A 13,762-nucleotide genomic window follows, 5' to 3' on the forward strand; every position below is an offset into this window, starting at 1 on the left:
AATAGCAAACGGTCAGAAAACCATTTTTCTATTTAACCTGATAAAATTAATTTTCATAATACCACAGTTGTTTGGGACAGCGCACTATAAATAAATAAATAGGCTAGTCAAAATTCCAGTGTCACCGTAATTGTAAGCTGTCTTGCAAACGTATGAAAATGCAACCGCTTTAGCTGTAAGCTAGAAACTACAGTATTATATTGTAACTAATTCGTCGCGTGATGTGATGCCTTTTGAACGACTGAGGTCACTGATCCTGAAAACAGCAGTAAGGCTCTCACCTCTGTTGATCTACTTCACGCGGACGTGTAAATAGACTGACCTAATTTTCATTATCTTGGACAACACGTAGCGTAAAACAAGGTTTGCTTTTGCGTTAGTTTGTCTTCCGATTTTTTTACTTGTCAAACAAGAAACACCTCGTTGTCTAAAAATTTCCAATCTTTTGTAAGAAGTAAAGCTACATATATTATTTATATATAAGTCTATTTTCATCGACTGTTTTTCATCCCCATGGAATAAACCGTGAGCTTACGGACGTCGAAATAACGACCTATTGATTAATGTTGCTATCTCTTGTTAATTAGAAATAGCTTTGTTGGAGTTGCACACAAAGGATATACGTATTACTATTATTATACAAACTGATTTATAAAAAGCAAAAAGTGTTGTAGTTTCACAAATTTTTGATGAAACGACTCATAAGAATAAAATTCAACGCACGCGAATATATTGAAATATTAATGAGTAGGCTACTGCTTTGTACTTTTATTGCAAGCGGGAAAAATGCAGAGGAGTCAACTGTGTGAGAACAGCGCACACGGCAGGCAAACAAATCCTGAACAAAACACAGTAAATAAATAGGCTTAAAATGTAAAGGTGGATAATTGCTTAGTATTCTGCACTTTGCAGATGGGAACAGTACCCGATTCGTCAGCACGGTTCGCGTTAAAATATTAAATATTCAGATCTTTTGGGGCGTTGTAAAGTTAAATGTTCATAATTTGGGAAATAAATGGTGATTATGATAATAATGTAGCTACAATGTCACTCCCACTGTCATACACGCAACATTGTTTACAAGCACAGTGGTTATTTTTTTCATGCTTCCAGATTACAGTACCTAACTTAACATTCAAATGTTAACTGCCACAAAGAATAGGCTTACATAGAGCACTATAAAAACTTTGATATAACAGATAAAAACAAAAGCAAAATATGTAGCACCTTTAAAGTTATCTAATTTAACTTGAAATATTTATCAACACAAGCTGTCTAAGCATGAGTTTGATTCTTCAAGTGTAAGGAAAATATTTATAAAACTGTTTAGGGGAATCCCCATTTACCAAGATCAAATTTGCCAAAGTGCTAATGTTTGCTGGCTGCCTGGATGCGCGGGGTGTTGCGTGTGAAGCAGGAAAACATCTGAAAATTACGAACGTGGTTGGATTGTTGGCTTAGAATAGAGGAGCGCGTTCGGTTTCAGTCAAAATGAGAGCTGCATCCCAACGAACTTTCACTCATATTAAGGCAATTCAGGTTTGTATAAAAATATTGTGTTGGCTTCTCCATTATGAAGATTCAATTTTCCAAATTAGCCTATAGGCTAGAACGCAGTAACTTCTTTGTTCTGGGCTAACTTGGTAGATGAATTTATAGAAATCTCGAGCCGCACTCTGCCTAAACAAAGAATACTCCACCGAGTCATCAGAACATCTTCATCGAAGTATTTTGCCAACTTTACACTTCCAAGATTGTCTTCCCAGGTTAGTGGTTTCCAAAATGTTTTTGCTTTAAAGAAATATTAAGGTTTTTTGGGTCTAGTGTACAAGTGCACAACCAGATGACGTCACGATTTGAGTAGCTGGAGTCTAGTATACAAATGCATCCTGTGGTTGTGTACTTGTATACTAGACCCTTTTTTAAACGTAAAATCAATAAAAAGTACAATAAAAATATGGATTTTTTATTTAGACCAAATGACGTTACAGTTCATTGTGCCAAGGTTCCTCAGTTATATAATATTACTGTAACCTATGTAACACCTTGCATTTTTGCCATTTTTTTTAAATTTTTTGCTACAATATTTTTTGTTTTATTATGGTATAACAAGATTTGCACCATACTCTTTGCTCTTCACAGTCAATGATGAAAAAGAAAAAAATGTTACACTTGCTATCATATCTATATAGATCTCTTAAATTGCCTTATTGGATCTACTTTATTTTTGCCCTTCTATATCAGCCGTGGGTATTAAGGAATTACTATGTCAAACTTTTTTTATTGTCTCGTGACCCCTTATCTTGTGGGAGTGCTAATTTACAAGAGATCTATCTAATTGCTGTTGCAAAAGTGTTAAAAAAAATCCGGCTACAAGGCACTATTTCTTGTGAATCTAAAATAAATTGCAAAAATACGAAATATGCAAACTATTTTCAAGACTTCCAATACCAAAGCTAGAAGATACTGCTCAACGATACCTTCGGTCACTTAGAGCTCTAGAAGGTCATCCTGATGTCAACAGTCAATCAATTTATGACACAGAATCTGCTGTAAAATCATTTTTGAAATATGAAGGACCACGTATGTCATATTCTGGGTGTAATTTTTATGCTTATGATGACTATAGCAAGATTTTTTAGTTTTTCAGTTTTTTTGTGTGCGTGTTATAATATAAACAATAAAAAAAAAACTTTAACGTACTAAGCAGTTGTCAAATAACTGTTGGTACCAAGACATTAATATTGCAGTTCCGTTACAACACTTGCTTCTTTCCATGACTAATGATTTCAATTGTAACTTTTTAATCTTGTGTTTTTAAGACTGTTCCTGACTTTGCTTTTTAGAACTCCAGCTTGCCCTTCTTGCAAAAGATGCACAGAATCGACACACAAGTTACATCAGTCAGCCTTGGTTTGACATGTACCTTAAAAGTCGGCTTCCATTACCGTTGAATTACAATCCATTCATTACTTTTAAACGTGATTCCAATGAAGCAATGAATGACCAGGTTGGTTTACGTTAGTTTCGGTTTTAACTTGTTTTTCCATTACCTGTGTCTTGTGTTCATGTTGCATATGACTTTAATTGGGAATATGAGCCGGTTATAATGTAGTGTAGCCTTAACAATATTTAGATAAATCATATTTTTTACTTTTATCTTTCTTGCTTTGCGTTTAGGCCACTCGATCAACAAACATGATTGTTGCAGCAATGAAATTTATGAAAACGTATAACGCAAAGATTCTCTCTCCAGAAGTCTACTATTTAAAGGAAGATGCAAAATCTCCAGGGTTTCAACGTATGGTCAAGTAAGTAATCATATGGGTGAGTGACACTTCTTGTGGCACAATTTTATAACATTAACATATATGTGATAGAAAATTGCCTCAGAACTCTAACTTATAGTGATTCATTCTTGTAGGGCATGTGAGTACTAAACGTTTCACTTTGAAAGCAATATTTTCTGTAAGAAGCAACTTGAAGTAAATTAATTTGTTTTCAGAATACCTAAAGTATCCATCTTAGTTTTCGTAGGTGACCATGGCATAGTACACATGCATACTAACATCCGAGGACATAATCGTTTGTAGTTTAATTTGTAGTTATTCTTTTATATCTAAATACTCTGAAGGTTTTCCTGTTGCGTGTAGATGTATTTGTAAACTTTGCATGCGTATAAGTCCTAGGGAACCAGGCTTACAAGCACATATTTTAGGTTTGAAAAAATTACGTAAATACCTTCATCAATTATGCCCATTGTAAACAACACAAGAAAAAATAGGACATGTAGCATTAACAATGTAAAAAATTCTGGAAGTTGTATTCACAAATTGCTTTTAATTAAAACATACTCGTTGAAAGTGTTTTATAGCACATTTAGTAATCGATTATGTTGGAGTTCTAGGAAAAATTTGACTTAAATCATAGTTTAAAAGTTTTGTGAGTAGATTGTATTTTGATTGCAATTTGTTTGAGTTTAGGAGCATTTAAGTTCTACTGTCAAAGTCACTGTGTCCTACTTACATGTTACGTGTTCTAGCGCCAGTTATTCAATTTGCCTCCTGACATCGCAGTGATTGGTACACGATCGTATATGATTGGTCAAATGTTTGTTTGTCCTTCTACCTACATAGATTTCTTCCAAGCACTTTAATGCTGCGTTACATTCCTATGATGAAATATGGTGCCTACCCTTTGGATATGAGTCAATTTGTTAATCTCTTAAGTTCAACAAGGATTCCGAGGGAAGAGAGGGATGAACTCGTCACTTATCCAAGTTCAAAGTAAAAAATATAATAGAATACTATTAATGCAGAAAATGTGAATAGTATGAGCAGAAGGTTGGTATAATTTTAGCTTAAATGCAATATCATAGCTTGGTTTTAACTTCATTCCCGCTACTCCTTTCTTGTTCTTTGGAATATTTTTACAAATTTTTAGGCACATTGTTGTTCTTCGAAATGGCCACATTTACACTGTTCAAACTCTGAAAGATGATGGTGGTATCATAGATGCGGCAACTGTGAAAGCCTGCCTGAACGATATCTTAGCAGATAAACGTCCACCACCAGACCATTCTGTTGCCTACATGACATCCACCAATCGTGATACATGGTGCAGAGTAAGGTAGAAAATCTTTGCAGTGTATAGTTATAGTGGTTTGCATCTTTGAAAAATGTTCCAACGACGTAGCTCAACGAGAAACATTGCACATTATCCTTGCAGTTAATAGCATTTGTTTATTTATGTGACATTCTTTCATGCAGAGAGCATCTTCTCAGTACAGGCAATGCCGAGATGTTAGAAGCAGTCGATTCTGCAATCCTTTGCCTGGTTTTAGACGACAAAAAAGATATTGAAAGCCCTAATGAAGCAGTTGATGTGTTTTTGCACGGGGATGGAGCCAGCCGCTGGTTTGACAAGAGCATTTCTTTGATTATATCCGGAAACGGAGAGGCAGCAATCAATTTCGAGCATGCGTGGGGTGATGGTAAGATCCTACCTTGTCAATCTTGATCTATATAAGACAATGTTTTTGTTGCAAGCAATATCTTCTCTAACTCTAAAGTATGTGCACGCAGTTGTTTTGCATAAAGCAAGCATAAACATAATATATAAAGGAGTGTGCAATGTATTTATTGCCAATGTAATTGAGAATCCAAACTTCATATCCTTATCGTTTGTTTAGTTATTCTTGGGTTATCTCGATTTAGTGCAATGATCTTACGAGATAACAGCTATACTATGTAAGCTTAAACTGGAATGTTTTTTGTGTAATTTCATTTCTCAGGTGTTGCTGTGATGCGGTGTTTCAATGAAATATTTGACCACTCAACGCTCACTCCGACTATATCACACGATTCCCTCGCTGTGGTTGGTGGTTATAGTGATTATCTGAAACGGATTGAGTTTAATCTTGATGACTCAGTAAAACGATCAATAAGGTGAGGGCAGCAAATTTTCCTAGTTCTGGTGAAGTGAGTAGTTAACCTTAAATTGAGGCGTTAACTTAAGAATAACCATCATAACAAAAATAAAGTGAACATTTTATATTTCAGTGAAGCTCGGGAGAGATATAATGATGACGTAAGTAAAATACGAGTTAGCGGAAAAGAGTTCCCTAAAATGCATAAAGAATACTTGAAAAAAAAGAAAATCTCCCCAGATGGGGTTCTGCAATTAGCCATCCAGGTAATTTCGATTGTTACTAACTTACTCTATATTTGTTATGACTGGTCTGTAAAAGGATTCCGAAAATGCCTTGAAATTTGGATTAAATTTGGACATTATCGTCATTATCAAGGTTGGACATTATCGTTTGTGTGGTCATCCGGCTGCAACCTATGAATCATGCAGTACCTCAGCATTTAAACATGGAAGAACTGAAACAATAAGATCATGCACTCTTGAAGCCCAGGCTGCTGCAAAAGCAATTGCTAGAGGTAATTAAACAGTTTGGCATTTTGCAAACTCATAATTGTTTTCCTAAGAAACAACTTTTGATACGCTTTTTATGACCTACTGATGTGTCTTTGCCTGAATGCTTGTTTAAAAATGAGAGATTGCTATTACTATGCCTGACGTCTTATGTGTTCAATCGTCTTAAATCACCCAAATATGATAACCTATCCATTGTAAATGGTCATTGGTAGCATTTCAGACTCTTCTATTCCCGAGCCCAAAAACCCTTTTTTTTGCTATTTTTTGTAACTCAAAACCTGGGTTTTAAAATGAGAGAACCCATTTTTTTGTATTTAATGACAGATAAAGTGATTTCCGTCTACAAAGAAAAACAATGACTGTAGTAGTCTATGCTAGTTAAAGTTAATACAGCAGTCGTACCAATGAATAATTCCAGGACATTACATGGAAACCCTTTTCTTTGCTTTGACCTTGTACTCACCTTTATCACGCCTGTACTCACCTTTATCATTTAGACTTTTTCATGTCAATCAGGGTCATTTAATCATAACAAGTTATCATTTTGTTTTTTGTAATTGATTAATTGATTGATTGGTTTCCTTACCATGAAGCCCACATCAGTGGAGCCAGAGAGGTATTTTCAGCTATGGGTCTAGTTGTCACATAAATGAGAGTCTCAAAACTTTAATTTTTATACTGTATAAGCGCTAGTGTTTATGTACGCTTTAGTACTACAGGTATTAGTGGAAAAAAACAGTAAGTGCTTAATTACTAATGCATTAATAAAGATCAAATTGCATTTAGTAGTGTTTTTACAGTAATATTGAGTTTATTAATTGTAAATACTACATTTTTGTCACATATTGAAAACACATGAATTTTTCTGGTTTTTTAATACCAGGTACCGGAAGTTTTGAAATTTTGTCCCGAATTAGAAACCCTAGTTATTTGTAAATCAGAGTAAATTGTTTGTTGTGAATCCTTTGAAATCTCTGGCTTGAACTTTCAGCTCAAAGTCAATGTCCAAGCCCATCTCTTTCTTCAATATTTCTCTCAGTTCTTTTTCAGTTTTTGCCAATTTAACCTCTGTCAGCTGATCGGTGTAGGGGTCAATGTATTTTTTCTTACACATATTTAGACCCCAAGTTATAACTATACCATCTTCATTCAAAAGACAACTTATTGTGTTGTATTTCAGAAAGCTTTCTTCAGAGTCTTGGTGGTAATCGCACATTTTTTGAAAATCTTCAAACTTGCGTGGAGCAGTGTCAAACTTGTATAATATTTGCCAAGTTCCTGGGATTAAATTTTTTTCCCTACCTAAACATTCAGTAAAAAGAACACTGATTTGTAATTTTTGGAGAGTATGACTTCCTTATTCACTGCTACCCTTATTATTGGTCAACTGGCCGCACATAAAAAGATTAACTAATGCTTTGTCAGCCTTTGCAATCTATAGATGACATACCATTGATGAGTCTTTTTACCCTCCTTTCAACAACGAAAAATTCTTCATCAAACTTTCGAATTCGATAGACTCCGTTGTGTTGCGATTGTTCCGTCAATTCTTCAAACTTTAGTGGATTGATAAATATTTTGTCTCCAAAGGTTACATCAGTAAGCCACTCCATACCATCAGAACAATGGACCTGTAAAATTATCGTTCGTAGTGTTAATTAACTGGACTAAATGAGTTGCATCAAAATAGTAAAATATGTTGACTCAAAATCCATGTTTCCCCAATATTTTGCCACAATATTGGGTTTACATTAGTTGTTTTCATATTTACTGCTAAAAATATGTAGGCATGGCACCTCAGTGTTGTTGATTAAATTAGTTTCTATTCAATGAACGTTCAACTGTTCATGAACGCTCTATGTTAACTAAACAGACAATTTTCTTACCATCATTACAAGATGGTCAAACTTTGGACTGAATTTTGTTCCTATAAACAACTGCGCTTGTATCAGCTTCACATCAAAACCAAGATTTTTAAGCAACCAGGAAAACAATCCATTGTTTTCATAGCATAATCCACCCCTTCTCTTCAAAACTATGTTGTTGTATATTTTTTCCAAGTCTAACGTCTTCCTTTGGCCACCAAACATATCAAACATTTCAAATGGCACGTTAGAGGCATGGCATATGCACAGTTTTTTCAGTGTTGTCGAGCTGGTATCTAACGTTCCATTGTACTTAATTCTATCAAGATACTTCTGGGTGTCCATCCTGTCGGTTCCTGCCATAATACTTTGTAAATGCACTTTCAGTTTTTTTCCTTGTGCAAAGTTCAGTTAGGTCCTTGGCAAGCATCTTTTGTTTGATTTTGCGGTAGTTGGTAAGTTGTGTTCTGTGTAAACAGGCTCTTTTAGCGTTTTTGCTGTTAGCACAGGGTAAGCAATTACCTTTTGCTAATGTAAAAATTAAGGTAGTGTGTGTGTATGTGTGTGTGTGTGTTTTACCAGCAGGTCATATTGATGTGTGAAATCTCTTCAACAATATTATGTAGTGTTTCTCTCAGCTATTGTGCAAATTTTAGCTCTGGAATACTTCTGCCACTTCCTTTTCGGATTGTTTGCTTTGAAAAATATTTCTAACTGTGTTTTAATAAGTGTCAGTTTATTCATGATAAATGACACAAACTAAATTTACAAAAATGTTTTCGTAGACTTCCATTGAATGTCAACTTACCGTAAAAAATACTCAATAATTATTACTCATGGATCTATGCGTGTTATTTGTCACGCCAACAAAACAAAATTACATATTGTTAGTTAGTCCTTAGTGATAATAATGTTAACTGACAGTTCATCTTCTGTTACAGCCAACGTAAGTGGAGCAAACAACCGCCTGAAGACGGATGCGACCTACAGGAAGGAAGTTGAAAGCCTTATAAGGAAGAGTTGCGACCGCCATAATGAAATCACCAAACAGGCTGCTATGGGTAAGATCTGCTTTCCATCTTATTGCATATAATTTATAGTACCAGGTTGTTAATATGCTGTAAAATAAGTAATAAGTAGTATTGTTTCTAGTATCACTTTAGCTGTTATTATTATTTTAAGCATTCCATAAAAACACCTTATTTCTGCCCTGATCTGTTTTGTTTGTTTATCTCAGGTCAAGGCTTTGACCGACACTTGTTCGGATTACGTCACATCGCTGAACAAGACCTGGGTTTAAAGACCCCAGGGATTTTCCTTGACCCGTCTTACGTCACAATGAACCACATTATTTTATCCACGTCGACCTTGGCCAGCCACGCAGCTAACATGGGAGGTTTTGCCCCGGTCGTCCCTGACGGGTTCGGGGTTGGCTATGGGGTCCGTGACAATATGGTAGGGTGCAATATTACTAGCTACGACAACAGAGACGTTGCCGCCTTCGTTGACGCAATAATGGCAAGTTTAGAAGACATCTACACTGTCCTTGAAGGTTCTGATTAACTGTTAGGTAGGTGCCAATTGACTGATTTTGCTCAACTTCAATTCATACGCAAGATTTTTAAAGTGATTTTGTACTCGTGCCTATTTCGATTTCGTTTTAAGAGATTAGTTAAATAGCTTATATCTATGTTTCAAAATGTATTCCCACAATATGCTTGCTTTCTTCAGTGATGTGTGTCGCCGTGTTTTCGGTGTTCGATTTCATTAGCCAAATTTGTGATTTGTGCTGAAAAACAACTAATTAAATACTATAACTTCTTAAATAAATTTGACTGTTTAATGTTCGCTTTACAAAATAAATCTAGGAATAATTTTTCGCCGCAAAACAAGGAACATGCAAAAACGATTACACGGTATATTAGAAATATTTTAAAAAGAAAACTCTCAAAAAAACAGGACATACCGCCATTTGAGTCTGTCCGAAACACGACCCCAGTCCGGTGGTGATTAGTTGTTATTGCTGCCCTGTGGAGTTTTGAAAGGCAACCTGCGTTTTCCGGACAGAAAGAATTCGTTATCTGTTTACGCATCTTCTTTGCCTGGTCATTATCAACGACTTCAACCATAACCACTTGACGAATGAAAGTGTTTCGATGACCTAACAATCGCGTGTATTCTCTTGTCACATTGTAAGCACTGTTACATAGATTAAAACACCATTATCGACCCACTACGAGAGACTGAATCGAATCTACGGTAATATAGTGTCAGTAGTAGGCTGCAGCCTCAAAAAATTTAGAAAACAACGATGTAAACGCTAAAAACTGCTGAAACTTCCTACACAGCAAAGTTTTGAAGTTTGAATTTCTATCGCAAGAAGAAGATATTTCAATTGAGTTTTAATTATTAAAAATGAATTCGGTGTCGGAGGACAAAGCCGGCAACGGTACCTACGTGTTCAACGCTCCTCCGAAAGCGTCACCGGACCAAGGCAATGAAGTTACAACAATGATCGGAATCCTCTGTTCCTGTATAATGATAACTGCTGTGTTATTCTTTTTATGGAAGGTAAATTCACAATCTGTAAAAAGTATGGTTGTGGTTGACAATAGTTTAAATAAATTATGTTGAATCAAAGAAAATAACACAAACGTTCATTTGTTTAGTTGTTGTCGTTAAAATGCAAGAATTTTTTGTGTTGTGAGTTGCTTCAGATGGAAGTAGCTAATGAGAAATAACCTATTTTGACAATTCTATTCATAAACGCACGGTGTGTGGAAAAATAGTAGCTTAGTCATCGATACCCTAGGCCTAGACTGAACAGTTGATTTATGACTCAGCTACTGCAGCGAAAGCAGAACGAGATGCGTCAGTTTCAAGAAGAACCTGAGCACGGAAAGAACGCAGAAGATGGTGACAGTTCCTCTTTGTCGGTGGGGGTTAGCACGGAACAAAGTCCAGAAGTGAAGACGAATGGATTGAGATTGCTGGACAAGATCTTCAAGACATCGACCGTGGACAGAGAACAATCAAGCAGTTCGTTTAAAAATGACAAATTTGAGGCGATGGACAAAGATCTAGACGAACTGATTCTTCCTCCTCTCTCGCCCATAATCAGCTCAACTTGGAGCGAGAAGAGGCAGCAGTCACCCAGCGAAGACACCGGTTGCGACAGTGGGTTTGGAAGATTCTCATTCGTGCAAAGGTAGCCTGACTGGTTACATTCAAACCTTGCACGTGTTGTGTATGTCAAAGTGAAAGCTAATCAATTGTCAAGTGTTAAGTAATATATTGGTGATTACGCCTACAGTAGCTTCTTGTTGCAAACTGATGAAGGTTCCTGACACAGGATCATGCTTTGATTTGCAAAGTAACGTTTTAACCCCGGTATAGCTATCGATGATGCGCGATTAACCCGTCCTTTTCAGAAATTTATATAGCCTAAACATTTTTAGGGACGGTGGTATACTAAGAACGGGAAAACTTGATAACGATCTCGAAATAGAACACACAAGTGACATACTGACGTCACTAGTGCGAGAAAGACAAGCATTGCGTCAAGAAAGCGAGGCCCGAAATTCAAAAATAAAGAAAGTAATTGAGGTAAAGGTGTTGCTAAACTAAACTTACTTATTAGATTTTGCATTAGAAACACATCTTCGAGTTTACAGCTTGACTACCTATGTCGTTGAACTGTTTTATCAGAATTTTACTTCAAGAATTGTTTTCACGACTTCAACCAGCGCAATAACTTTAAGCAACTCTTAAAACGTTGCACTTCGCTATTTTAAGTATTCAACATTTTTTTCACAACTTTGGTTACAATGTTTACGTGCACGTGTACAGCTGTTGGACCAATGCTCAGCGTTTGTTCGCTCCGCACGTGAGAAAGCATCTGAGGAATCCAAAACTGACTCCAGCATGCAGAGATTCTTAAGAAACATGCGCGAAGAGAGAAGAAGGTATGACTCGATCCGAAGATTTCCAAGAAAATCGGTATGGAAGCAGAGAGAAAACGACAGCAGAGACGCTTTTATCAGTATGCAGGTAGTTTAAATATTGAATATTTTTGTAGGCTAAGTGAAGTCTCGTTTCTTCTGCAGTATAGTAGCTTAATATATGTAAATGTAAGCTAACTTTATAAATGCTGCAATAGGATTCGGCCAGCACTGTATATAAATAACATCCAAAGCGTCCCATGTTAAATATTGAAAAAATACAACAACTTCTTCTTGTTATGGAAATGGATATATTCAGGCCATTTTGAGCTCTGCTTAAGATATTTTTCTTTAGCAGTAGCCGACATAAAACGCCGTTTTTGTTAAAGTTTTGTGTATCTGATGTTTTACCTTTTAGTAACGGTTCCCCATTAGTTGGTTAATCTCCATTGAACATTGTTTAACCGATCTTATGTTTTTCTTCTCGGCAGACTTGGTTTGACGGTCTGCGTCTCCATCCAAATTTAATGGGAATTGCAGAAGAAGTTTTTCTCTTAAGATCCCACCATCGGAGCGACGTGGAACGAAATGATGCGGAACGGAAATGCGTCAGAGGTTCAGTTCGAAGTCTCGAGTAAGTTCCAATAAATTTAATATGCAGTAGGCTGTCATGCAAATCCAGAAAAGCATGCAAATGTACACAAGCATATTAGAAGTAAATAGTGTAGGCTAGAAAAGATTATTTATCTATTTGTTGCCAAACACCTGCCGGTTTAGGTGTTCCTTAATTCCTATACTAGTCGGGTGATCAGTAATATTTATTATAAGTTATAGTAATAAAGTATGCGGTAATTTCTTTTATATGATAATTGATAATAACCAACGTGTTGAGACGCTGTTTCTCTCTGTGATAAACAAATCCTTTTTATTCAAAATAAACAAAAGTCATTCTTTTATTTTCAGCGAATGTTCGCGCCTTCTGTCTCGGGCACGGAGAAATGTTGCAGATATGAAAAGACAAATAGCGGAAAGGAAGAAGGCAATTGAGCAAGCCAACCGGATTCGGAAGGAGAGAGATAAAAAGATAAACGCGCTCTTTGAGATGATGGAACAAAATTCTGAGAATGTTAACTGCGACGACAGAAAAGCCGTAAAACGACGTGTGACTTTGCCGAAGAAAACGGGGAGAAATCTCGCGCAAAACCCATGCACCAGGGTGACGAGTTTAAACGCAGAAAAGTGCTCGGAGTGTCAGAAGTACTATTGCCGTTGTGAGCCGTTTTCGCCGGAAGAAGGACAAACAACTGATTCATTAGCAGTGAAAGCAACAGATTTCAAGACTGAGCACACAGAAAAAGTCAATGGAGTAGAGTCGAGTGAAACGAAGAACCGGCTGTTGAATCGAGTGGTCCAAATCGATACCGACGAAAACGAAACTTCGTACAATTTAATTTTAAACTTGAAAGAAATTACTCAAAATGGCGTGCCCGGTGACCATGACAACAGCGAAGATTTATCCGAACGTGAAGTAACAAAAGCACTCAAGCGTGTCCCGAACATCAAGTGTCTGAAGAGTATTAAAAAAGGAACCAGTGGGGAATGGACGATAGAAGCAATTGCGTCCCAAGGGAGAATTGCCAACATTAAGTTCAATTGTCGGGGTAAAAATTATGCAATTGAAATGAAGAAAAACTTACCCAAACATTTATGACGTAATAAAGCGTTTTACTCTTTAAGCCTAATCATATTTTTTTATTCGATGAATGGTTGTTTTGTTTTAAATTTACCCTTGTCCGTCCCGTCATGTTGAACGGCAGTTTGTGACAGCCGCCCAGCTAAAATACTTCAATTTCGTTAAAATACAGCAGCCTATCTGCATATTTGACAAACGCCATTTACCGGTGTCTTGCGTCATGTTGCCAACAACTGCTTATAATTAAAACTTTTCGTGAATTACTTTAAAATGCCAGTTTTAATGTTCAACATAAGAGACCTAGCCGAGTTCAAAACCAA

At 36.3% G+C, this 13,762-nt stretch overlaps 3 protein-coding genes across 3 annotated transcripts; 2 read left to right on the top strand and 1 right to left on the bottom strand.

Moving 5' to 3' along the window:
* The first annotated feature begins 1,369 nt into the window (after positions 1 to 1,369).
* Positions 1,370 to 9,638, top strand: LOC143464893 (carnitine O-palmitoyltransferase 2, mitochondrial-like). The gene is made up of 13 exons (XM_076962933.1): positions 1,370 to 1,539; positions 1,660 to 1,766; positions 2,441 to 2,583; positions 2,847 to 3,010; positions 3,181 to 3,311; positions 4,137 to 4,286; positions 4,444 to 4,629; positions 4,770 to 4,993; positions 5,294 to 5,447; positions 5,562 to 5,694; positions 5,807 to 5,945; positions 8,750 to 8,869; positions 9,046 to 9,638. Exons 1-13 carry the CDS (start codon positions 1,492 to 1,494, stop codon positions 9,369 to 9,371), a joined length of 2,025 nt encoding a protein of 674 aa, XP_076819048.1. The 5' UTR covers positions 1,370 to 1,491; the 3' UTR covers positions 9,372 to 9,638.
* LOC143464895 (arylamine N-acetyltransferase, pineal gland isozyme NAT-10-like) lies at positions 6,634 to 8,186 on the bottom strand. Its single transcript, XM_076962936.1, has 3 exons — positions 7,830 to 8,186; positions 7,394 to 7,574; positions 6,634 to 7,245 (listed from the first exon to the last, which is right to left on the bottom strand). Exons 1-3 carry the CDS (start codon positions 8,169 to 8,171, stop codon positions 6,881 to 6,883), a joined length of 888 nt encoding a protein of 295 aa, XP_076819051.1. The 5' UTR covers positions 8,172 to 8,186; the 3' UTR covers positions 6,634 to 6,880.
* A 139-nt stretch (positions 9,639 to 9,777) lies between the features above and the next one.
* LOC143464894 (uncharacterized) lies at positions 9,778 to 13,731 on the top strand. The gene is made up of 6 exons (XM_076962934.1): positions 9,778 to 10,379; positions 10,652 to 11,016; positions 11,267 to 11,414; positions 11,658 to 11,858; positions 12,241 to 12,383; positions 12,713 to 13,731. Exons 1-6 carry the CDS (start codon positions 10,224 to 10,226, stop codon positions 13,458 to 13,460), a joined length of 1,761 nt encoding a protein of 586 aa, XP_076819049.1. The 5' UTR covers positions 9,778 to 10,223; the 3' UTR covers positions 13,461 to 13,731.
* Positions 13,732 to 13,762: the final 31 nt, after the last annotated feature.

This window comes from Clavelina lepadiformis, chromosome 7 (assembly GCF_947623445.1).
Source record: "Clavelina lepadiformis chromosome 7, kaClaLepa1.1, whole genome shotgun sequence".
Classification (NCBI taxonomy): domain Eukaryota; kingdom Metazoa; phylum Chordata; class Ascidiacea; order Aplousobranchia; family Clavelinidae; genus Clavelina; species Clavelina lepadiformis.